Source organism: Salvia splendens, chromosome 6 (genome assembly GCF_004379255.2).
Source record: "Salvia splendens isolate huo1 chromosome 6, SspV2, whole genome shotgun sequence".
Taxonomy (NCBI): Eukaryota; Viridiplantae; Streptophyta; class Magnoliopsida; order Lamiales; family Lamiaceae; genus Salvia; species Salvia splendens.
The window spans coordinates 15,162,787-15,186,407 of NC_056037.1; the positions used below are offsets into that span (position 1 = coordinate 15,162,787).

General features: G+C 33.1%; 4 protein-coding genes across 4 annotated transcripts; 2 read left to right on the forward strand and 2 right to left on the reverse strand.

Annotated features, from left to right (window-relative positions):
• Positions 1–515: 515 nt before the first annotated feature.
• LOC121807089 (transcription factor IBH1-like 1) lies at positions 516–1,697 on the reverse strand. The gene is made up of 2 exons (XM_042207285.1): positions 1,465–1,697; positions 516–1,212 (listed from the first exon to the last, which is right to left on the reverse strand). The coding sequence occupies exons 1-2, from the start codon at positions 1,473–1,475 to the stop codon at positions 654–656; spliced, it is 570 nt and encodes a 189-aa protein (XP_042063219.1). The 5' UTR covers positions 1,476–1,697; the 3' UTR covers positions 516–653.
• A 9,869-nt stretch (positions 1,698–11,566) lies between these two features.
• LOC121806899 (WAT1-related protein At4g30420-like) lies at positions 11,567–13,843 on the forward strand. Its single transcript, XM_042207073.1, has 7 exons — positions 11,567–11,861; positions 12,129–12,194; positions 12,517–12,633; positions 12,719–12,926; positions 13,139–13,297; positions 13,393–13,541; positions 13,618–13,843. Exons 1-7 carry the CDS (start codon positions 11,686–11,688, stop codon positions 13,790–13,792), a joined length of 1,050 nt encoding a protein of 349 aa, XP_042063007.1. The 5' UTR covers positions 11,567–11,685; the 3' UTR covers positions 13,793–13,843.
• A 2,952-nt stretch (positions 13,844–16,795) lies between these two features.
• Positions 16,796–19,898, forward strand: LOC121807393 (WAT1-related protein At4g30420-like). Its single transcript, XM_042207608.1, has 7 exons — positions 16,796–16,971; positions 17,053–17,121; positions 17,225–17,341; positions 17,420–17,630; positions 18,921–19,079; positions 19,321–19,469; positions 19,541–19,898. Exons 1-7 carry the CDS (start codon positions 16,796–16,798, stop codon positions 19,686–19,688), a joined length of 1,029 nt encoding a protein of 342 aa, XP_042063542.1. The 3' UTR covers positions 19,689–19,898.
• Positions 19,899–20,771: 873 nt separating this feature from the next.
• LOC121807350 (cytochrome c oxidase subunit 6b-2) lies at positions 20,772–23,337 on the reverse strand. Its single transcript, XM_042207570.1, has 4 exons — positions 23,186–23,337; positions 22,206–22,294; positions 21,382–21,463; positions 20,772–21,040 (listed from the first exon to the last, which is right to left on the reverse strand). The coding sequence occupies exons 1-4, from the start codon at positions 23,192–23,194 to the stop codon at positions 20,987–20,989; spliced, it is 234 nt and encodes a 77-aa protein (XP_042063504.1). The 5' UTR covers positions 23,195–23,337; the 3' UTR covers positions 20,772–20,986.
• Positions 23,338–23,621: the final 284 nt, after the last annotated feature.

Genomic DNA, 23,621 nt, shown 5'->3' on the forward strand with positions numbered 1-23,621 from the left:
TAGTGATTCCCCCGCCACGAGGGAGCCACAAACGACGACGTTTCCCGTTAGAGTTGGGGGAAACGCTGACGGAAGTGCACCGATGTCCGGGATGATGCCTGATAGTGGCAATTTTGAAAATTTAAAATAGTACAATTTTGAAATAAAGCTAGCTAAATTCCACTCGACAAGGTAATTGTATATGTTAATTGGGGTTACCCTTAATCTCCACATTAATCAAAATAAACATCTATTTATAGCGGCAAAAGCTTTCGGTTTCTGTGGAAAACATGAAAAAATGGCCAATACTGTGAAAAACAAAATCATATTAACAAAAAAAGAAACGGCATGACTTTGAATTTTTAACGGTTGTGTCTCCCATTGCCCTAACATTAATTTCCTCCAATAACAAGACAATTTTGGCAATGTTTATTTAAAGCATTTCCAAAATATTTTTTCAGCGAAACATGAGTAAAAAGACACCAAATTTTCCAACTGAATCGGTCGGAAACTCCAACATTAGGCGGCACAAAACATAAATATCAATGAGCTTAATATAATTCTTTTAATTAAGCTAAAATCAGTCATCTCTGTACAAAGAGTTACATGCTCTTTTTTCCTCATCATGAACTATTTCAAAAGGAAATAGACAATAAAATATATTTTTAAAAATACTAAAATGAGATTTGTTGATGATCCAATCTCTCAGCAGCAGCTGCAAGATGTCTCATTACATCAACCTGCACTTGCAAAGAAGCAATATAATCTAGGGTTTCTTTAATCAAAGACACCTCATCCAATTTCTTCCCACCAGGTACAAGCCCTTTAAGCACGCGCGTGCGATTCCTCACCAGTTTCTTCGCAATAGCGGCGCTCGAACGTACAACTCCCCGCGCCGCCTTGCTCCGGCCCTGGCGGCTCCGCCTCACGATTTTCTTGCTGCATGTCGCGGCGAGGGCATTCCTCTCCGGCAGCTTCCGCCCCAGGATCTCCTCCGCCGCGGCCCTGGCGGCGCCGGCGGCGGACGCCGAGACCCCGGCCACCACGGCCCGGATCCACTGCGTGGCGGCGCTTCTGGTGGAGGCGATCGCCACGTCAGCGGAGAGCTTGATCGCCCTCTTTCTCTCCATAATCGTCATCTCCTTGTTGAAGGCGCTGTGTATCTGCATGCCCTTTATCCATTTCTTGAAGAATTCTTGCTTCACCATTGATGATGATGATGACATCTGCATTCTGCGGTAACAAGATTTTATTTTTATCTTATTTTTTTAAGAAAATTGGAGATTTGCTTAAAGGGCTTCAAGAAAATTTAAAAAATCAGGCAATGCTCCAATCAAGATTGAATTTTTATTCAAGAAAATGGGAGATTTGCTTGCTTAAAGGGCTTCAAGAAAATTCAATGCTATTCACTTGCATATGATGAAGAAAATAGAAGTAATGAAGAAATTGCATACGATGAAGAGAAAATGAGGGTACAAAACCAACCTTGCTTTCATTGAACTAGACAGCAGATTTTCAGGTTCGAATTAAATTAGAGACAGAAATGGCAGAAGAGTGTAAGAGAGGGAAAAGAGTATCTTGGGATCCAACTAAGTGGAGCAGAAACCAAGAAAGTTTTCACGCAGAGCACACACTGAAAGAGAGGAATGAGAAGGGGGAGAAATTGCATAAAGCCCATTTATTTGGTGAAAGAAGAGATGGTGGTGGGGCAGAGAGAGAAAGACACAGCACATGCAGGCACATGGAAATTCATGGCCCGCATGTCAAAAACCCTAAAAAGAGAATATATATATATATATATATCCAAATTTTATTTGGGAGGATTATACCTCTATATTTATTATAGGACAACCATTATTAATAACTCTACTTCTCCCATCATCAAATGTTAACCTAACAGAGATGTCATGTTTGTGTTGCAACAAAACAAAATTTTGTAAACTTATAAAAAAACCATCTTCATGATTGTATTTGCAGCTTTCCTTTGGGATAGGGTAGAGATTTAAAGAGCCAATAACTACAATAATGTTTTCAACAAATTATGGCTACAAGTCAAATAATATTAATAGTAATGGAACAAGATTTTGATGGAGTTAATATATTTCTTTATTACACGTATTTGATTAAATAATTAGATAACTAATTCATCATTAGTAGCTAGTTTTGACATAAAAATGAAAAGAAGAAAATTGATTTGTTTGTGGATAAATGATAATAATGCACACTCAATCTCTAAACTCCCTGCATGAAATAGGAGAAATTTTTATAAAGAAAGAAAAAAGAAAGTATTACTACTACATTTCTGATCCCCAAAACTATCAAGTTTGTTTGCGTGTGTAAAATTAGGCCTCTGACATTCATAATATATTTTGTCGACTACCCGAGCTTCGTTTTCAATTTCACGAGCCTTTATAAATTAATTATCTTATTTTAAAAAATTCTTGATATTCTGTTTCTTGTGTACCTGTGATTATCCTCTCGGAGCTCTCCTATTTTTATTATATTAATATACATACGTGTGTATATATTATTTCAATAAATCACCATGACTCACACTGGTGTTTAATTAGTAACAAAATGAAACAACGTACGGAATGAAAAAAATCAAAGAGTAAAATTACAAGATAATGGTATTTTACTAATCCAACCACTTTTTTAGACTTTTATTACGTAGAACAAGCCAAATTAGGGATTTCCAAATTAATTAAAATTAATAAATAAATGGCAGGATCCGTAAAACATGGGGAAGAAGAGGAGGATGAGAAAAAGGCCCCACATAAAAAAAAAAGAAAAATAATATTCCCAGGGCATTGATTTTGGAAGAAGTGGTCACATGGTCTCCACATGCACATATTTAAATTCTCATAGTGAGCTGTGATTTAGTGATAGCTTTCTCAAACAAGAGAGGGAGTGAGAGTTTCAACTATATATGACGTAGCTCGTGCTCTCCTTTTGGCTTATGTACAACACTTGGTGTATGGGCCTCTATTTACCTACCTAGGAATTTGGAGTACTGCTTAAGGTTATTTTTCATGTGACTTGGTTTTTGTTTATTTGATAACACTTTGATAGTTAAAACAACTATGTTAAATTATAATCATATGGTAGTTTTTTATTTCGACATTTATGTATATTACAATGGGCATGCATCCAAGTGGCTTCTTGAGCCTTTAAATTTGGTGTTTTTTTAATACGTAGACTTGGATTAGGAGATATGTAAGTCTGTCATATTCATATTCATGTTAAACTATACATATTCACAATCACATGTAATTATGTCACCTAATGCGACGATCACTTAAATTAAAGTACAATAGTATAGTGAAATTATACTTTGAATTAGTTTTTCTCACAGGTTAAATCGTACTATAGTTAACAATTTTAGTCAAATCATCAATTCGCACCCTAACCGATTAGCATGAAATTTTATTTTTGAAAAGTCCTATGGGATACTCTATCGCACTCAAATGCATTTGGTATAGTTTAGCTTCTTTATTAACGGTTTCAAATGAATGGATGCTTAAAAAAATCAATCTACTTTGATGAAATTTGAATTTTATAAATTGTTGCAACAATTAATACCACATTTTAAGAAAAACCCCTGACCGGTTTTGATCCTAATGTTGTTGTGAACGAGGGATTTCACAACGTGGTTGAATACAAGGACAAAGTAAAAAAAAGTTACAAAGGCGCAAGAATTTCAATATATAACTATCATGTATAGCAATAGTTTTAACATATATATAGTACAATATATGAAATTGATACTTATGAATGCATAGTAGATAATAATGAATTGGTTTTGGTGTGTGCTCGACATTAACTTGATGCATAGAGTGTTAGAGTTTGTATACTAAAGAGCGTGTTTTCGAACCGAACAGTTAGTTGTTTACGATGAACTCGAAACTCAATATAAGAAGAAGTAATATTAGGGTGTTTTCGAACCGAACAGTTAGTTGTATACGATGTTTCACCCTTGTGTTCATCCCCAATTTAGTGGAAAATTTAGATTAAATATATTTCAGATAAATGAAAAATTGACAAATTTAAAATGGCGCCATTTATTGAATTGTCACCACTTACAAATATGGAGCTGAGAACTTTCAAGCAGAAATTAATCAAATATCCAAAAATTTGGCTGTATAATATAAAATAGATCACGTATACGCATGCTCAATGCAACATTTTGATAAATAGACTACTTTATACGATATAGCCGAAATCACGCCCATTAATAATGTTTTGTTGTAGAGAAATACTAACATGGAATGATGGAAAGTGTGTGTGTGTGTGAGAGAGAGAGAGAGAGAGAGAGGGAGAGAGAGGGAGAGAGACTTAATAATGATGATGTGGTCAAGTTGGGGATAATTAAGACGCTCACAATGAATAAGATTTTGTGAGTAAGTGTTTTTTAAGTTAATTAAGACGCTCAAAATCACTGTTCCATCACCTACTAAAATTTGTAGTACCCTATTTATGAAATAATTGATCCCAATAGTCACTCACTAAATTTTTAAAAAAAGCTACTGATATGCTAAAATAAGAGAGTACACACTGGAATTAGAAGTATAATAAATCCTAATTCATAATAAGAAAAACTAAACAAAAATTGAAGATGAAGAATAAAAGGAATACCATAAAATGGATGTGAGATGTGACATAGAAGATCAACTTTATTTTACTATTTTGATTTGTTGTAATTAAGATTTGGACAAGTAGGAGTATGTGTGTGGGCATGCACATGGTTGATTGGAAACAAGATTATGCAAATGGGAACATGCATTGGGGAGTGTTTGGCAATTGGCACCATCAATAGCGGTTGAACCCCTGGAATTACGGTTATATTCTCCTCCCTCCAAAATCCTCATCGTCTACCGAGATTGTGACACTTTTATGTCAATACATACATATACTGTCTATATTTATAGACTTTTACATTATACTATCACACCATTATATGGAAGTTTAATTATTTGTAGGGATTTAATCAAATAAAAAATCTATTTTCAAATGTAACAGAAACAACCGAAGAGAGTTTTTGTGATTCAACAAAAAGGGAATTCAATTTGATGAATTATGAGCTGATATGAATTTTCAGTGTTGTTTGAACTATGATCCTTTAATTCTTTATTAACAGACATAATATGGAACCAGAATAAATAATTAGTACTATATGAGTAATGATTCCATCACACAATTAAATAAATTGAGATGATAAATGAGTAGTAACTAAACCAAATTAAGCACATGCTAGAATAGTTAAGAATTTGGTTAACAGCTGAACTCAAGTCAACTTAACCTTTTCAAATTTAAAGAATATGATTTGACAACGAAGATCATTTATATATCTTGTAATCCTAAATCAATGGGATGAGAACTCTATATATATATATAAATGGGAATGTGAAATAATTAGAGACACGCACACATACGTGCGGGTGTGTGTGTGAGAGAGAGAAAAGAGCGCGCGCACACACACACTCTCTACTTTTTCTCATCTCAATTCCATTTTCCAAATCTCAAATTACCTATACATAAATTAGCAGATATATATACTACATATGATCTGAAAAATGGATAAAGGTGATAAATATACATTGTATACATCTTTATGATTTATGAATTAAAGCCCAATGTACAATCCAATAGAGAAATTATTGCACTAAGAAATCAAAAATTATAAAATAATTTATTTTTATGTGGACTGCTATAAGCTAACCTCCTGTTTGTTTTGCAAGAAATGGCTAGTAATAATTATACACTATATACTATAATAGCAACGATGGCATTAATTATGCGTCTAAATAATTGAAATACATCATTGTCGTAGTTGCAACTATCACAAAGTTATGGCCACAACCGTATGTTTGCCTATGAACCTAAAATGTAGACCAACATAAAATGTTGTACCAATCAAAAAATATTGAACGTGTGCCTCATTAAATTCAACAATTTTAATGTAATTTCAGAGGACAATTCAGTCTTTCACTATCAATTCATGATTATGTCCTAATCAAAATCTTTAAATTCAAAGATCGTACAGTGGACACGTGTCACCATTCTTTTAAATTCAAAGATTACATTTATTAATTGGAGAAAAATGTCATGCCTATTAAATTGTGTTTCATACTAATAATGATGATTTTGTAATATGAAGTACTAGTAATTTGAATGATGTTCGAAGGAAAGTTTCTTGAATAGTACATTCAGGGTTATTTGGTTACAATTATATAATGTAGATCCCAACTAGATTTTTCAAATTCATTGTACAATTGAATTGAATAAATGTCTTCAAATGCTAAGAAAATAGGATCTCTCTTTCTTTAGCCCAATATCAGTATGATTTTACGCAATAAACGGATCAAATTACGGGCGGCCCAATCCATGAGAGATCGTTGTAATGGTCCTACACTCTATAATATAGTTAACCTAATGAGGAACAAAAAAATTATTGATAGACTAGTCTCAACTATATATGGATCCATTATATTTCTAACTTTTTAAGTTGTTAACTCATCAACGCAGTGTACTAAAAATGTCAACACGATGACATTAAAATGTCAACACATAATTTTCAATATATTGTGTTGATATTATGTGTTGACATTTTAATATCATTATGCTGACATTTTTAATACACTGCATTGATGAGTTGCAGAGTTAGCAACTTAAGAAAGTTAGCAATTGATCACAAATCCTCAAGTGTATAGCTAAGGATCATTAATAGGATTATTAAATCAAAAGGCCTAGATTTTTATTTTCCGTAGATCAATTTCCTCAAATTTAGAGCATGACAGAGGTATATTTCTCATAATATTTTTGGAAATTTATTGTTGAATTTGGATGAAATGGATTGCAATGATGGAAAATAGTCTCTCTTTTTCCTGTCATTTTCCCTCGTCCACGAAATTATTCCACACTTATTTTTTAATTTTTTTGCACAACTAATTATCTCTAATAATGTGGGCCGTTATATATATTGTTCATTAACAATGCTTTAGATACATTTTCTCTTTCTCTCTCATTATCAAATTTGTATGAAAAACTATCGTTCCCGAAGTTTCTATTTTTCTGGAACTAAATGAGCATGTCATAGTACAAAACAATCACAAACGCAATAACTATACAAATACATAAATATTTTGTACATAAAACTAAATCCAACACGTACCGAACCAAAAGATAGCATATTTGTTTTTCGAAAGCGTTGGCAATTAAATTCTGCGTGATCCCATCAATCAAATTCAAAACGATACATGGTCTTTTCATCAAGCAAGACTTCCTCGTGCATATTCTACTGAAGAATAAAAAAAAATTGTTCAATTACTCATATCTTAATTATTTTATTGTTGAAGATTATCAAAATGTATGGTTATCAATTTATTAAGAAGAGGAAAATTGAACTTACGGATTAAGGCCGCCAAGAAGAAGCCTATTTAATTTTTGTCTAGTCAATCATCTTGTGGGATATTATGGACCCAATTGATTACGGACCTGATTTATTCAGCCTGGGCTGAATTAATTTGTATGGCCCAAATCATTATCAGTGGCCCAGAAGGAACTTGGCCCGTTACTTATGGGGATACTCCGATGGCTGCCACGTAGCACTCCACGAGGATTCTTGATGTGGGCCATTAGATTCAGGGTTGTGTTTTCTGTGTGAGATAAACCAACCCCTTCTCTCTCTCTCTCTCTCTCTCTCTCTCTCTCTCTCTTCTGAAATGGCTCTGACCTTCTTCTCCGATGACTCTCATCTCTGTTTTAGTGAGATCTGAGTGTAGTCTCTCAACTTCTGTGTTGATTTGGAGATTTCGTTTGAATCGAACGGTTGTGTTCGATTCTGTTCTTTCGGTGGAAGATCGTCGGTTGATTTCTTAGACCTATGAGATCCTTGAGTTCTTGAGGCTTTTGGTAATGTGTGCGAAGTGGTTTGTGAACTTGTGTTGAGGTTGCTGGTGTGTTGTAGTAATCCGAGTATCCCTAGGGTTTGGGGGTCCGATTGTCTCCTTGTGCTCCCTTGTGACTTGTTGGTGAAGATTGAGGAGGTCCTTGGCCTGGTGCAGTCGTGTTTGCGACCTGAGCCATATCCTAATCTTCTAGCTTGTCTTCTGTTACTTGTTTCTCACTAGATCCGTTTAGGATCTGTTCTTGGTGTTACTAACCGGTCTGTTAAGTGTGCAGCAGTGCAGGGTTTCCAATTGATGTTAGCTTGGAGTTCTGATCCGGTTAAGGATCTGACAGTAGCGAGGGTTTTCAATTGTAATTGTTTCCCCGATAGATTAGTAGTCTGTATCTAGTATTTAGTAATACTTGTAAACATCTTTTGTATTTCGGCTTGTAACTCTGAGATTAGCCATCTCAGTAGCGGTGTAACCGAAAAGAGGTCCCGGTAATTAGTGAATCCCGAATGATCTGATCCCTACACTTCTTAATTCTTATTTCCGGCTCAATTGACGCGATTTATCTGTTTATTTTAATATTTAACTCAAGTAATTTTATCTTCTTATTGAATTGATTAACTTTTGAAAGTGACATGACTTATTATAACCAAAAATTTAACAAATAATTAATGCACCAACATTAAAATATTTAAACTAAAATAACTTTATATTTTAGTCAGTAAATTTTTAACGACAGTCGTCTCTAAAACCAACTTTGAGAGGTCCTTCCATAGTAGAGACCCCATTAGCCCTCTTACGAGGGATTTTAAAATGAGCTCAGATAATTATTGAAATAGTAGATTGTTAGGATTTTAAAATGAGTTCAGATAATTATTGAAATAGTAGATTGTTAGGATTTTAAAATGAGTTCAGATAATTATTGAAATAGTAGATTGTTAGGATGTGTTGGGCAATTGTTGAAATAGGAGATTGATATTCTAAAATATGTTCAGATAATTTTTTTTATCTAAATCACGTTTATTGCCGATGGAATCCATGGAGTTGGCCCATTTGTTGTTCTATGTGGGCCGATGGAATCCAAGGAGTTGGCCCATTTGTCGTTCTCCGTGGGCCGACATCCATAGCAGATACCTTATTTGGTTGAACACTATTGAGTTTGTAGCGTTTGGATTTTGGAGATTGAGTCTTGAAATTAGTTAGGCTGGTTAAGAGGTAAGAAAGAATGAAGAGAAATTAAATATTTAAATAAAGAAGGGAGTTTATTTAGACTAAATTGTCCTTCAGGCTATTTTTGTTCTAAAAAATTTGAAATAGTGAAAAAGTACTTTAATTGGTATTAAGTTAAATTTGACAAACTTCAAAAGATATTTTCAAGTTTACGGACCAAAAATAATAGTTTGGCAAAGTTTGTGAGCCAAAAAAAATATTCCATCTTTTAAATTTGAAACTTACATACTGTGAAGCTTAGAACAACACGATCGAATCTTGGATTCAATCAACTTTGCCAAAATCGGCTATCAATTCTAGATCATATGAAAAGATGAGAATGAGTAATGCTTGCACACACACTTTGAAGTGTATCGAACTAGGATTTTATTCAATGAATTGGAAGAGTGCAAATCACCAGAAAATCACTCAATCTCAAAACCCCATTGCTGTACTTATACTTCAGCTCAATTCAAACGGCAAAGAGAGGGAATAGAAAGTGTAAAACAGAATATTACAAATAGATCCTTCTATTCTATTAGTTGTGCAAATATGCCCCAAAATCCTAACACATACTCGCTCCATCCATAAAAAGTAGTCTCATTCTGTCATTTTAGGACGTCCATAAAAAATAGTAATTTTTTTTCTTCAAATGGAATGTTTCTCTGTTATACTTTTCTAAATTTTTTCCTAACTCTCATACTTCCTCCATCCATGAAAAATAGTCTCATTCTATCATTTTAGGATGTCCATAAAAAATAATTTTTTTTTCTTAAAATGGAAAATTTCTCCCTAATACCTTTATCACTTTTTCTCCTAACTCTCATACTTTACCTACTTTCTTCATATCTTTCTTACTTTATTCATTTTTATACTGTTCTCTCTTATTTTATTAAGTTCTCATTAAAATTCGTGTTATCATAAATAAAATTATTTCCTTCTGTCTCTGTTATTTTTTATCCATATATTTACCAACCTGTGCACCATGAATGTATTTAATAATAATTCCAAAATAACAATAGGTGGCTCCAATCCTACACGCAGCTTCAAAATCGACATATCATGTGCTGAAAATAATACTGGGGCAATAACTTTAAGAATTACGAGTTGAAAAATTATCGATGAATCTATGAAATCTAGGTGAAGCACGTGTATGAACCTGTATGTCACAACTCGACGCCGTTAATTTCAAAATGGAGAGACAATGTCATTTTCAATATTCACACTAATTTGTGGTTTGGATTCACACGCACTTGTTGATTGGGATAATGGACTAAATAAATAATTGCGATAATTATTTTTGGATTTAGTATTTTTTAGGTAACATGTCAATGCGTGGCAGTACTGTCCAGTCTTTATAATTCAGTGAACCGCTCACCAGTCATAACAAATTTGTTTATGATATCTCCTTTAAATTGAAACCACATTTAAAATTAAGGTAAATTACGGAAAATAAAAGGAAGAACATAAATATATAAATATCATTTAGATTCAATTAATCTACAATTAGATCAATCGATCATATTTAAATTCGAATACAATTACTTTAAAAATACTAATTTGAATATCAATTAGGTTTCGAACATTGATGGGTAAAATTGGTTTGTTTTTTTGTTTTTTTAATCATATGAGCAAGCAATTTTTAAGGGAAAATCTCTTGAATTTTAAGTTTGATAAACTCCTTCTACACTCCATTTGTTGATTTGATCTACTATTGCTTGTTTAACATTTAGATACAAGAAGTTGATTTGTGTTACAATAGCAATCTTGTTTTTGCATTTTAATAAATTATGTCATGATGAAATAATTAACTGCACAAGTGGTAGCTTATTTTTAGTACAATCATTTCATTTTTATGAGAGCAATCACCAACAAATGACTATGAATGACGTGGAATTTTCATGTGGATAGACATGTAGTCATGTGCCGTCTATAATTATCCTTGTGCGACGCACAAATTTTAATTCACTACTCCTTAAATAATTAATACACATTAAACTTGATTATCATAATATAATTGTATATAAAACTAGTCGTATACGTCAAAATGATAAAAATGACAAACTTTACGATATCAATAATAGACATAACTTTCATTCAAATTACAATTTTTCTTTCACTTCATACAACTTTTAATTTTCGGCAATATCTTTACATTAAATCGTTTTTAAAAAATGATGTCATTTTAAACAACATAAAAAATAAAAAGCCTGTTAATTACTTCCCAATTCAGAATTACTAGTAGTAAATAATTAACACGAACCTTCTAGATTTAACTTAATAGAAATAATTTGAAAGACATGTATCAGAAGAATCACGAGAATTAATAGCAAAGCATATCCTTATAGAAAGTCACAGAACAGAAACAGCTCAACTCCCTTATCAACATGTCCACACACGACTACACTCTTGTATTTATTAAAATGGACCCATTTTTTTTGGAGGCATTTAAATTAAAAACTAAATGTCTATATATACAATCAAGGCATTTAAATTAAAAACTAAATGTCTATATATACAATCAATCCCCTAGTACTAATATATAGAGAGGGAGAGAGGGAAGTAGAATTGGTGTAGGAAGAAATTGAAGTGAATTAAAATGGGATTGGAATATTACAAGCCCATAATTGTGATGTTAGGATGTCAGTTGTTGTATGCAGGTACAAATCTATTTGTTAGAGCTGCCCTTTTGGAAAAGATGAGCTCTAGCGTCTTTGTTGTCTACAGACAATTTATTGGTTTCTTGCTTATGGCCCCTTTTGCTTATTTTTCACGGTAATTCTTTTTTTTTCTATTAATATGTTTCATATGTTTTTACGTACCTTAAAGGTTGTGTTCGGTTTGCTACTGTATAATCTAGGATTAAGTTGTGAGATTATTATAGTTGGAAGAGGTTGGTCATGACTAATTATCACACGATTATCCATCTTAGATTGAGTTGTGAAATTTAATCTCATGAACCAAACACAGTGATTCGAATTTGTAATATTTATGGATGTATTTATTATTTTTTTGTTTCTCAATCTGTCTGTGTGAGCGCAGGAAAGGAAAAGATGGTTGTTTGAATTGGAAGAGCTTTTGGTTGATATTTTTGCTCTCTTTTGTGGGGTAAGTAGCAAATTTTATTAAGTCATAATTAAGTGTGCTGCTCATCATCATATTATAATAGTAACAAGAATAACACTAATTATGAAAAACTCTCAAATTAACATTGAGAAGTGTATACTTCTAGCTACTAGCTTTGAAAAATTTATTAACTAAAAATTGAAGATTAATGATGATATAAAGATAGTTATAAGTCGTGATAAAGTAAAATGACCCTAATTAACAATTGAATAGTAATTAAGCTAATTTTAATTATGTTATCATGGACTAATATTAAGTGCTCTTATGTCTCAATTTTCAGCTAAAATAATAAAATTGTTGGCAGTGTGACAGCTAACCACAACTCATACTACATGGGCATGACTCTAGTCTCAACATCAGTGGCAAGTGCCATGTACAATTTGGCGCCTGCCATCACCTTTCTTATGGCTTACACCATGGGGTAATTAAATCATTTTCTCTAATCAATTCCTCTACGTATAGTATTTAATTATTATTAAATAATTTGTATATGTGAAACTATATAGCTTAGAAAAAGTTGGGCGAAGTTGGGGTAGCTTTGCTAAGATTATTGGAACAGTTGTGTGTGTGAGTGGTGCTGCTGTGATGGCCCTTCTAGAAGGTCCCAAATTACTTGAAGTGGCAGTTGGAGTTGGAGATGATCACACAAGAGTGATTGGCTGCTTGCTCATCTTTGCTAGCTCATGTTGCTGGTCCTTTGCCCTAATTTTGCAGGTACATATTGGAATTTTGCTCCATAAGAAACAACACTCTTTTAGTCGGATTAATTTTATTCTCCATGTTTGATAGGATAGATAACTGATCTAGAGATGTAATTTTAACGACAAAAATGTCGTTATCTACCATACCAAATGTCAATTTTGTGCTAGCTAGACCATAAATAGGCAAGACCTAATCAGACCACTTGTTTTGAACAATCCGTGCAGGCGCGTGTAAACGAGTCCTACCCAGACTATGTTTCGATGACGGCATTGATGTGCCTAATGGCATCGGTGCAATCGGGAATCTTCACGATGATTGTAGCGCCGAGTATGGATGTGTGGAAACTCACTACCCCAATTCAAATATTTTCTTGCCTATTTGCGGTAAAATCATTTAATTTAGTACTCCTGTCTAAGAAAATTATGACCTAATTTAAATTAGGTAAAAGAAAATTGAATGCATATATATATATATATAGGGTATGACTTCAGCAATAACTTTCTTCGCTCAAGCATGGTGTGTAGCAAGAAGAGGACCCCTTTTCTCAGCTCTGTTTCAGCCCCTATGTACAGTCATTGTGACAGTTCTTGGCTACATCTTCTTGCATGAAGACTTGTACCTTGGAAGGTACAACTACTACAAACTTTTTTTTAGTTATTTTATCTTAGTTTTCTGATAAATTATTTGATTGTTTGGTGTTCAGTGTGACAGGAGGAGTGGCAGTGATAATTGGACTATACATTGTGCTATGGGGTAAAGCAAAAGACAATAGTAGTAGCACGGAAGAGATGATAAAGAAAACATTGGATCCCCAAATATGTGAAAGTTGCAAAATTGATTTGGAGGAGCCCCTTTTGCCTGAAAAACCTTCGAATTGATTTCGACAATTCAAATATGATGATTGATGTTATCTGATTATTATCTTTAAATGTAGATAATTAATTTATTCACTCTAAACAAAAATAATTAAAAGGCCCATGTTTTTGGGAAAAAATAAATATAAGCATTTTCAATAATTAATTCCGAGCAATCCAGCATCTAATATATAAAATCTAGTGGGCCTTTTTTCTATATATAAATATTTCACACAAAAGCCCAAATAAAAAAAAAAGCAATTTTGTTGGCATGAGAATGGTAGTTAAAGTAGTGATAGTGGATAGTAGAATCTATATTATTAAATTGATATAACTTTTTAAAAATGGAATGCACATATTTTTATGGGACATATGAAAATGGAAAGTGCACATATTTTTATTGGACTAAAGGAGTATTTTGTGAATGTCAATCTCCCCTCTCGCCACCCTAACATCAACGGTGTCGAAATGCCACATGCGCATTCTTGACAGCGCTCGAGAAAGGGATTTCCCAGCTATCAAACGTGGGCTTATTATAGACAAATTTTGGGAATAAAGTTTTCAAAAATCTTGCACAATAAGTCTGGTAAAATTTCGGTTCATTTGAATTGCCAAGGACAGCATACATTTTTCATTTATAGCAAATATAATCTTGATTTTGGTTGTGAATGATACGCTAAAATCATTAATTCATAATTGTTGGATATTTGGGATGTGGACTATTATTTGGGCTGTGATTAAATGAGGCCCAGATGAAATTGGGCCGGTGGCTGCCCTAACCCAATGCCCGGATGATATACACCCCTGCCTCTCCTCTCTGCCTCTTGACATTCGAAACACTCTCTCTTTCTCTCTACTCTCTCTTGACTATTGAAATCCTCTCTTCTCTTCTTCTTCTTCACCGATGAGTCTCCGGTTGTTTCTCTGTGATAGATATTTGAGTAATTGATCTTGTGTGAATGTTGGAGAAGACAACTGCTTCGGTTGTTGTGATGTTGGTGAAACTAGGGTTTTGTGTGTGAGGGTTTTCTGTGAGTCTGTGTTCGAGAGGTTTCAGATCTGGCATGGTGGAGTGGGTTGGGGTTGATATCTGTTGTGTGAGGTGAATCACTGGTGGATTCAACGTTGCTCCCTTGGATCTGGTTTTTGGAGAATAGATTCGTACTATTAGCGGGTGGCTGAGCTATTGCTAAGATCTATTCGGTTTCTTGTGGTTTCAGCTTACTTGTTTGCTTTACCCTTAAGATCCAAGAGGATCCTTGTTGTGTTGCTAACGTGTGTGTTAAGTGTGCAGGTTCCTTGGTGTTCCAGTGGCATCCTGTCAAGGATTGCGGGATTCTTGTGTAATAGCTAGATATTGTGACTTGTATCGTAGCTAGTTTTTCTTTGTAAATCAGCCGCGTGGGTGAGAGTTTGGCTGAGCTCTCTTGTATAAGAACAAAGAGGTCTCGGTAAATAGTGAACCCGTACTTGTCTGATCCCTACAATAATCAAATGTAATTTAAATTGTGGGTACAACATAAGAATGAATTTTTGAATGTTTATATTCGTGATTTTAAATGTTTATTATCACAATTTGGACATTAGTAAAATACAGCCATGAACTTTTCTTATTAATTTTAGAATTAAATAAATGTCACATTTGTGTGATGACACAAGATGTTGTTTTGTATATTAAGGGGAGCGAGAAATATATATTTTATATATTGATTTGAAAGAGAATTTTTTCTAAAAAAAGAAAATATATAGTATAATATCTTTTGTGTGACAGATTAAAAAGAAAAATGTGACACTTATTTTGAGACATGGAGAATACAAGATTGAGAAAGTATTTTTATATCAGAATTTTGAATATCTTAATCTCAGTGAAACTATCTAAAGTATTAAAAAATTGTGAAGTCATGTCACGGATTCATCATGAATGGATGTAACTATATTTGTTATACGGAGTAGGTCTTTCTTATTTACTTAGATTTTTCAGTAATTGTTAGTATTTCTTAATATTTTTATGTAACATATATACTCCTATATATTAATTATGCAATTTAATAGAAAATACAGATTATTTGCTAGTTGTAACTGATTTTAATTGCTTCTTATTTTGGACTCTTCCTTGGTGATTTGATACTTTTGACCTAATAGAAAAGAAATATACTCTTCTTTCGAAGATAAAGCATAGTTTTTGCTAGCTAGAATCTTATAAAAGATAAATAAAAATAGTACTAATAATAAACGAGTCACAAATATCTGTAAAGTGGCGATTGTATTTAAAAGCTTTTCCTGAATATATACTAGGCATTTGCATTCAATAGCTTTTTCTTGAATATCTATCATAGAACATGAAATAACACACACATGTTGTCTTTTACGTGATTTCTGGTTGATTCTATTTTTAGCAAACCAGCAAGGCAGGATTCGCTCGGACATATTGGAATTGTTATTTTACAACAATCAAATAAAAGCTTTATTCGCCTGTCAATACATAAATTTATGTGGAATTTAAAATTTTGAGTTATTTTAGGAGAGACAAATTAGTTTTCACAATGTTTACGTGTGGAAATAATCGTATGAAATCTTATAGTATTAAAATGTCAATACTACCTTTTTAATTAGAAAAATTGAAATAATATATAAGGCTTGTTAGCATTTGAAAAGGGTATTCTTACCATTTAATTACGGTTATATATAGTGAGAGACAAAGAGTATCACATCTTTTTTCTCTCAATTTATTACCCTTACTTTCGAAATAGTATTTCTTTTGGGTACGAAAATTAATAAATACGTAGTATATTTAGTGATTTAAGTGGAATATGAATGAAATTAGAGATAATAAAGTACAGTAAATAAAAGTGAGAGAATATACGGTTGGAAAGATTAAGTGCTTTGGATTTTTGCCAAAAAAATGATTCAGGAGCCTAAAAAGACATACGACTCAACACATAGTATTCACCAATATATACTGGTTCAATAAATATTATTAGTCTATAAATAGGGAGTTTAGAAGGATAGTAGTTGTATGAAAAAAAAATGGGGTTCGAAAATTATAAGCCTATAATAGTTATGGTAATGTGTCAATGTGCATATGCAGGACTTATTCTAAGTGGGAGAGTAGCACTCTTGGAGGACTTCAGCTCAAGAGTTTTTGTTGTTTACAGACAAATTGTTGCTTTCTTGCTTATTGCTCCTTTTGCTTATTTCTCAAGGTATCATATAATCCATCTTATTTTGGCTCACTTAGTTATTTATCTAATTTTATTTTGGATTTGAATTTTCTTGGCTGGCAGGAGAGGAACAACAGGATGTGGTATGGATTGGAAGAGCTTCTGGTCAATATTTTTGCTTTCTTTGATTGGGTAATTAGTAGTAGCTCACCATTGATTTTGTTTTCCAATCTTCAAATGAATAACACTAATTATTTTTTTTCTTTTTTTTTTGTGTATGAATTTGAAATGACAGTGTGACAATCAACCAGAATATGTATTTTGAGGGATTGTATTTGGCCTCATCCACGGCAGCTAGTGCTTTGGTCAATTTGGTGCCTGCAATAACCTTTGTTATTGCCTATTGCTTGGGGTATATTCTCAAATAAAAATCCTTTCAATTGTTTTGTGTGGAGTATATTATAGGAGTAATTATTTTATTTATGGGTAGGATGGAAAAAGTTGATCTTGGAAATGTGAGAAGTTGGGCTAAGATTATGGGAACAGTTTTTTGTGTAAGTGGTGCTGTTGTAATGGCAACAGTAAAAGGTCCAAAATTACTAGGAATGGAATTAATTTTGGGAGAACAAGACACCTGGTTCGTAGGCTGCTTATTTCTTCTTGCTAGCGCATGTTCCTGGTCGCTCTGGCTTATTTTGCAGGTATATACTACTACTACTACTTTCAATTCTATATTTAAAATTCACATTTTACTTTAAAATTACAATCTTCTTGAAAAATAGAATCTTTCAAAATTCACAATTGATAAAGAAAAAAGAGAGAAAAAAATTATTAAAGTATTGATAATAGAGAATGAATCCAACCTTATCAAAGAAAAAAATGTTTCCTAAAATAGAAAGTATAGAAATTTTTTATTTTTAAGTGATGAACCAAAATGGAAATAGTTTTTATTTTTAAGTGAGTTAACATTAACAGAACCAAAAAAATTTTGGCTAAAAAAAGATGTTGCGGAGACAAGATTTGAACCCGTGACCTCGAACCAATCGGAGTAGTATTTTTTTAATTTGGGTCATGTTAATCTTCTATGTGTAGTTTTAATTTTATCAGATGTTCAAACCAACACATTTTATTTTTGTGTTCTATTTTTAAGCGACAGACTAAAATAAAAATAGTTTTCATTATTAAATTGCGGAAATAGTAGTATTTTTTAATCGGGTCATGTTAAACTAGGAGGAGTATCAGGCTAGTTTTATCATATATCCCCAAATAGACTCATTGTACTCTTGTCTTCAGTATAAATTCTTGACGTTTCCACTTATTTAGCATAAATGTAGTAAGTAAATATTAGTCTCTCTATCTTATAAAATAGTATATTATCGATCCATGTATATTAGTATTTTATTTACAACTTAAATTATTATTAATAATTTAATATTTTGTGAATCTCATTATCCACTAACAGTATATAAACCATTACTTAAATGCATAACTAGAGAACACGAATTTAGTTCACTATAAGAGCGATTTAGTTCACTATAAGAGTGATTTAGTTCACACAGGAAGGAGTGAACCAAAACGTCTTTACAGTGAACTAAATCATTCACGAAGTAAATACTTCACTATAATGGTGTTTTGGTTCGCTCCTTCCTGTAGTGAACTAAATCACTCTTATAGTGAACTAGATCATTTTGATCTAATAACTGAGATTTGTTATCTAGTTATACACTTAATATTAGTTATACTTTGATCATCTCCCCTACTAATAATATAAACCTGCTTTAAAACTCATATAGCTCAAGACTTGCTATTTTTATGGGCAAGAAAAAAGCATATGAGAATGCAATGGCCGAATCGACAGGCATGTGTTACTGATGTAGCTTGAAGGAGATATGTGGACGTCAAATGCTTATGTTAATATATTAAATTTACATTTATAGTTGAAACGAGTGAATTTATATGTATACATATATGGTGATGTGTTGGGATTGCAGGTGCATGTAACAGCTTACTACCCAGATCATCTGTCTTTAACAACATGGATGTGCTTAATCGCAGCCGTCCAATCTGCCATATTGACATTCATCATCGAGCCTGGTTTCAACACATGGAAACTCACCTCCCATGTTCAACTTTTTAGCTGCTTCGTTGCAGTAAGTGATCATCACTTTGTTTTTTTTAACTCAATATCATATCAATTCTCAAATACATTAAATATCACAAAATATATCAATTTTTTTACTCAATATCAGTTTGCATATTCATGAATATTAGGAACTGCTTATTTTATGATATCAACTGATATTTATGTATCAACTTCTCAAAATTCTCACGTATAAAACCTACATATAGTTTTTTATTTTGGTTACTTAACTAACATACGATACAATACAGGGTGTGGCGTCGGTGGTGACAATCTTTGGTCAAGCATGGTGCATACCGAGAAGAGGGGCTCTCTTTTGCGCCATGTTCAATCCTCTGTGTACACTCATCGTCGCAATCTTCGCCTGCATTTTCACGCACGAAGACTTGTACACCGGAAGGTACCTACAAATTTCATCTTTTTATTATTCACTTCATTGCATTTGGTTGAATGTGTTCAATTTTTTTCCAGCCTCACTGGTGGATTGGCGGTAATAATTGGATTGTATACGGTGCTTTGGGGAAAAGCAAAAGACCATGTAGAAATCAAGAATACTACTAATGGTGAAAATGGGAGCGTAATAGATGACTTGGAACACCCTCTTTTGTCTGAAAATTGAGGACATCATGGAATTTGAGGCCAGGGACTGTAATTCTATTTAATAATGATATGATTTTAGACACTATGCAAAAGGTGATGTTGATTTTGGATTAGTTCTCTCATTAAATGGACCATGTCCATTTTCTTGTCCGACAATATTGTTTTCGTGGTTTCTGATTATTTTGATCTGTTGTAGTAACGGAGAATATATAAGAAATATTTTTAACGAATTTAGTACACCCTCCGTATCAGTAGTACTTTCATTTCTTTTCTTTTCGGCATGAGATTTAAGAAATTGTATTAAAAGTGAGTTTAGTGATGGGAGAATAAAGTAAGAAGAAAAAAATATAGATAGATGAAGAGTGAATAAAGTAGGATACATGAAATTTCTTGTTTTTTTGCTTAAAAAAATGACCACCCCAAAAAAATAATGACTCAGCTCCAACCTCAAAAAATAATGACTCGGCTCCAGAAGACGTAGGGAGTACTACTTTAGAGAGTTGGTGCTCTGCACTATTCAGTTTCAGTTTTATAAAATTGAATTCCTTAAACATCTCATTAGCAAAAATAAAACAATACAAGTGTATGTTAGGTAGAAGACGAATTCATATACTCCTTTCATCCCATAAAAATATATGCATTTGAAATTACACGTGAATTAAGGCACCATAAGTAAAGTGATAGAGGAGAGGAAAATGAAAGCTAAAATAGTGTTAATGGATAGTGAGACCAACATTATTATTAGTGTTTAATGTTATAATATTATAGTGAATAATAAGTTGTAAATAATATAAATTGATATATATGAATAATGAGTTGGTGATAGCTTTCCATAAATGAAAATGCTCATATTACTATAGGATGAATGAAAATAGAAAGTGTATATATATTTATGGGACAAATGGAGTATATATGTATAGGTAAATGAATATTAGGATCCAGAATTATGACTGTTTTTATAATCAGTACCCTAAAATATATTAATTCAATTCCCTTAAAAACATGTATGTAAAGATAAGTAACAGTGCATGTATAATCAGTGAAGGAATTTTGGATTGCTATAGAACGAGATTTGATATGAGCAAAGAAGTGAGGAAAGAAATGGCTTCAAACCAATAAGAAAGGTAAATATAACACGAAATTGAACTCGATCGGTTTGGCATTTCCGTTGAGCAATTTTTTTTATTTTGAATGATAAAGCTCAAGATTATTTGCAAATGAAATTATTATCTCACTCCAAAAGAACTAGCTTCAAATGGATGCATGATAACAGAAAATCAAAGAGAAAGAACCAGAATCGTTAACAAGGTATTTGAATTAGAGAGGCCCAGGGAATGTCCCGTTATCCCTCTGCTCGTTCCACTTGTCGACCTGCCATAGAAATAAATATCAATGATTAATAAACAAGACCAACTTAGAGAAGAAAATATCTGCAATCAAAACTAATGATAACACAAGTAGGACTAAGAAAGCAGGCCATACATACGGCAGGGGAATTCATTTAACCATAAAATGTGTGCCCATTAGACAATCAGACTACTAGACTGATATAAGAAAATACAAAAACAAATATAACAAAGGGAAATAGTAGCATTCGACAATTTAAACACAAATTAAATCCATACACTATTGATGAGAACATCTGAGATTTAAGTCTGTGTATCAAAAAAGTACTATAAGATCTTAATGAAATAGATGGCATATCATCTCACCCATTCACCAGGGCAAAGGGAGCGATAGTATTTGGCAAATTTATCACAGTCACCAGCTTCTTCGCCCTTCGCAGCCACACACCTGGCAACAAAATAAATCAAATTAACTATACTAGCCACAGACAATGAAATTAGTTCACTGACAATAGAGATTATAGTAGTATCATTGTAAGGAGAATTAGGATCAACTTTAACCTACAGTACTAATCGGCTTCGTATCGAAGCTGGCATTTGTGTTGAAAGCTCATCCAAATACACACAATAAGGTTGAAGTAGTGAGTCTAGAATATTTACTATCATTTGCTAACATGAGGGAACTGTAGTGTCCTACTTAGATTGTCACAAAAATTAGACCTTCCCTTTGTCTCTAATAACAGATTATGCAGCAAAGTAAATTAACCGTTCTCAAAACACAATTCCAATAAGCCTGATATTCTAGTGTATAAACAAAATGGATTAGTAAAGGAAATTGTTTCCAAGACTCATACCAGTGGTGTAAGATTCCACCAAACCAAACCAAACCAAACCAAACCAAACAAAAAAAGGAGTATATCAGGTCATAGCAACCAACGGATACATGGCACACCCAACGCAGTCCCTACTAACATCGATATATCACTCACAATTCAAAGTATCCGGAGTATATAAAGCTAGTCAATACTCAGCAAATTATCAGCATACCTGAGTTGGTTATTTAACCAACATATTCAAAGCTACTACAGAGATTGCCAAAATCATTAGTCATTACCAAGATATCCCACACAATTATGAAAGAGAAAAATGAAATGCTAATTGCATTTGAACAATATACTATGTCATTAAACCTGTGGAACTCAATGTAGCGAGTAAAACAATGCCGCGTTTGGTTGGTCGTCGGGAACCGGAAATCAGCAGGGGCTGTTTTTAGTTCAATCTGACAAAATCAATCCAAATACCAAAATTCAGCAAAAAAATAAGAGGTTTTACATCTCTACTAGTGCCACTAAACAGAAAATGGGTAGAAAAAGGGCGGGTTTTTTCTTTTTTTTTTGGTTCTAGAATAGAACTTAGATTCCGTGTTTATACAGAACTTTTTTTTTGTTCTGGATTTGGGAGAGACGCATGACCCTCGTGCGTCTCCTTTTAATGAAACGCATGACGGAGATGCGTCTTTTATAGAGACGCATGAGGGACATGCGTCGTTAAATTTTTATTTTTTTTCTTTAATTTTTGAAAGACGCATAAGCGTCATGCGTCACAGGCAAAGACGCATAAGCGTCATGCGTCTTTCATTTTTATTTTTATTTTTATTTTATTTTACTATTAAAAATAAATAAAATAAAATAAATAAAAAATGAAAGACGCATGACCCTTATGCGTCTTTGCCTGTGACGCATGACGCTTATGCGTCTTTCAAAAAAAATAATGAAAAAAAATTAAAAATTTAACGACGCATGTCCCTCATGCGTCTCTATAAAAGACGCGTCTCCGTCATCCTTTTTAGGGTCATGCGTCTCTCCCAAATGCGGAATAAAAAAAAAGTCCAGTACACTTGAGGAATGGTAAGTGTGTTCTAGAACAAAAGAAGAAAAAACCCAAAAAGGGCAGATGAGAGTAATCTGATAATTACCTTAAATCAAATCGAATTAAAATAAATCAAGATTAAATTGATTCATCGAAACATGGAGTACTAATCGAAACAGAGGTACGAAATCTGAAAATTATATCTGTACTAGATCGATTCAAAATCATGCACCGAAATTCTCTGTTTGATAATGAGAGAGAATATCTAACATTCTAATTCGAAGGAATTGGCAGAGATTACCTCATCCATTGTGAAGGCGTTGATGCAGACAGATAATGAATCGAAGAAACAAAAGTTGTTTTTCTGTCTGATGAAATGAAAAAAAAAAGTTATTCGAGTTTTTCGCACTGTGCATTTTTGGGCTTTAATTGGCCCGCTTTCAGCCCAAGGAATGCGGCAACTCTATACAGTTTGGTCCACGTGGCTGATTATAAGTTAAAGCATCCATAAAGGTTGGCCCGATTTGGTGCTGGCCCGTCCCGCCGGGATGGATGGTTCGTCCCCTTGTATTTCATTTGTGTTTCTGTAATTGAGCAATTTTCTTTTTAATAAAAAAATGCATAATTTATTCTCTTCAACTCCCTAATCACATGTGTGTCCGACAGTGTCCAGTGCCACTCTTGTGGAATAGTGGGACTGCACCATGTCATAATTAAAAATTATGACTATCCCCTCA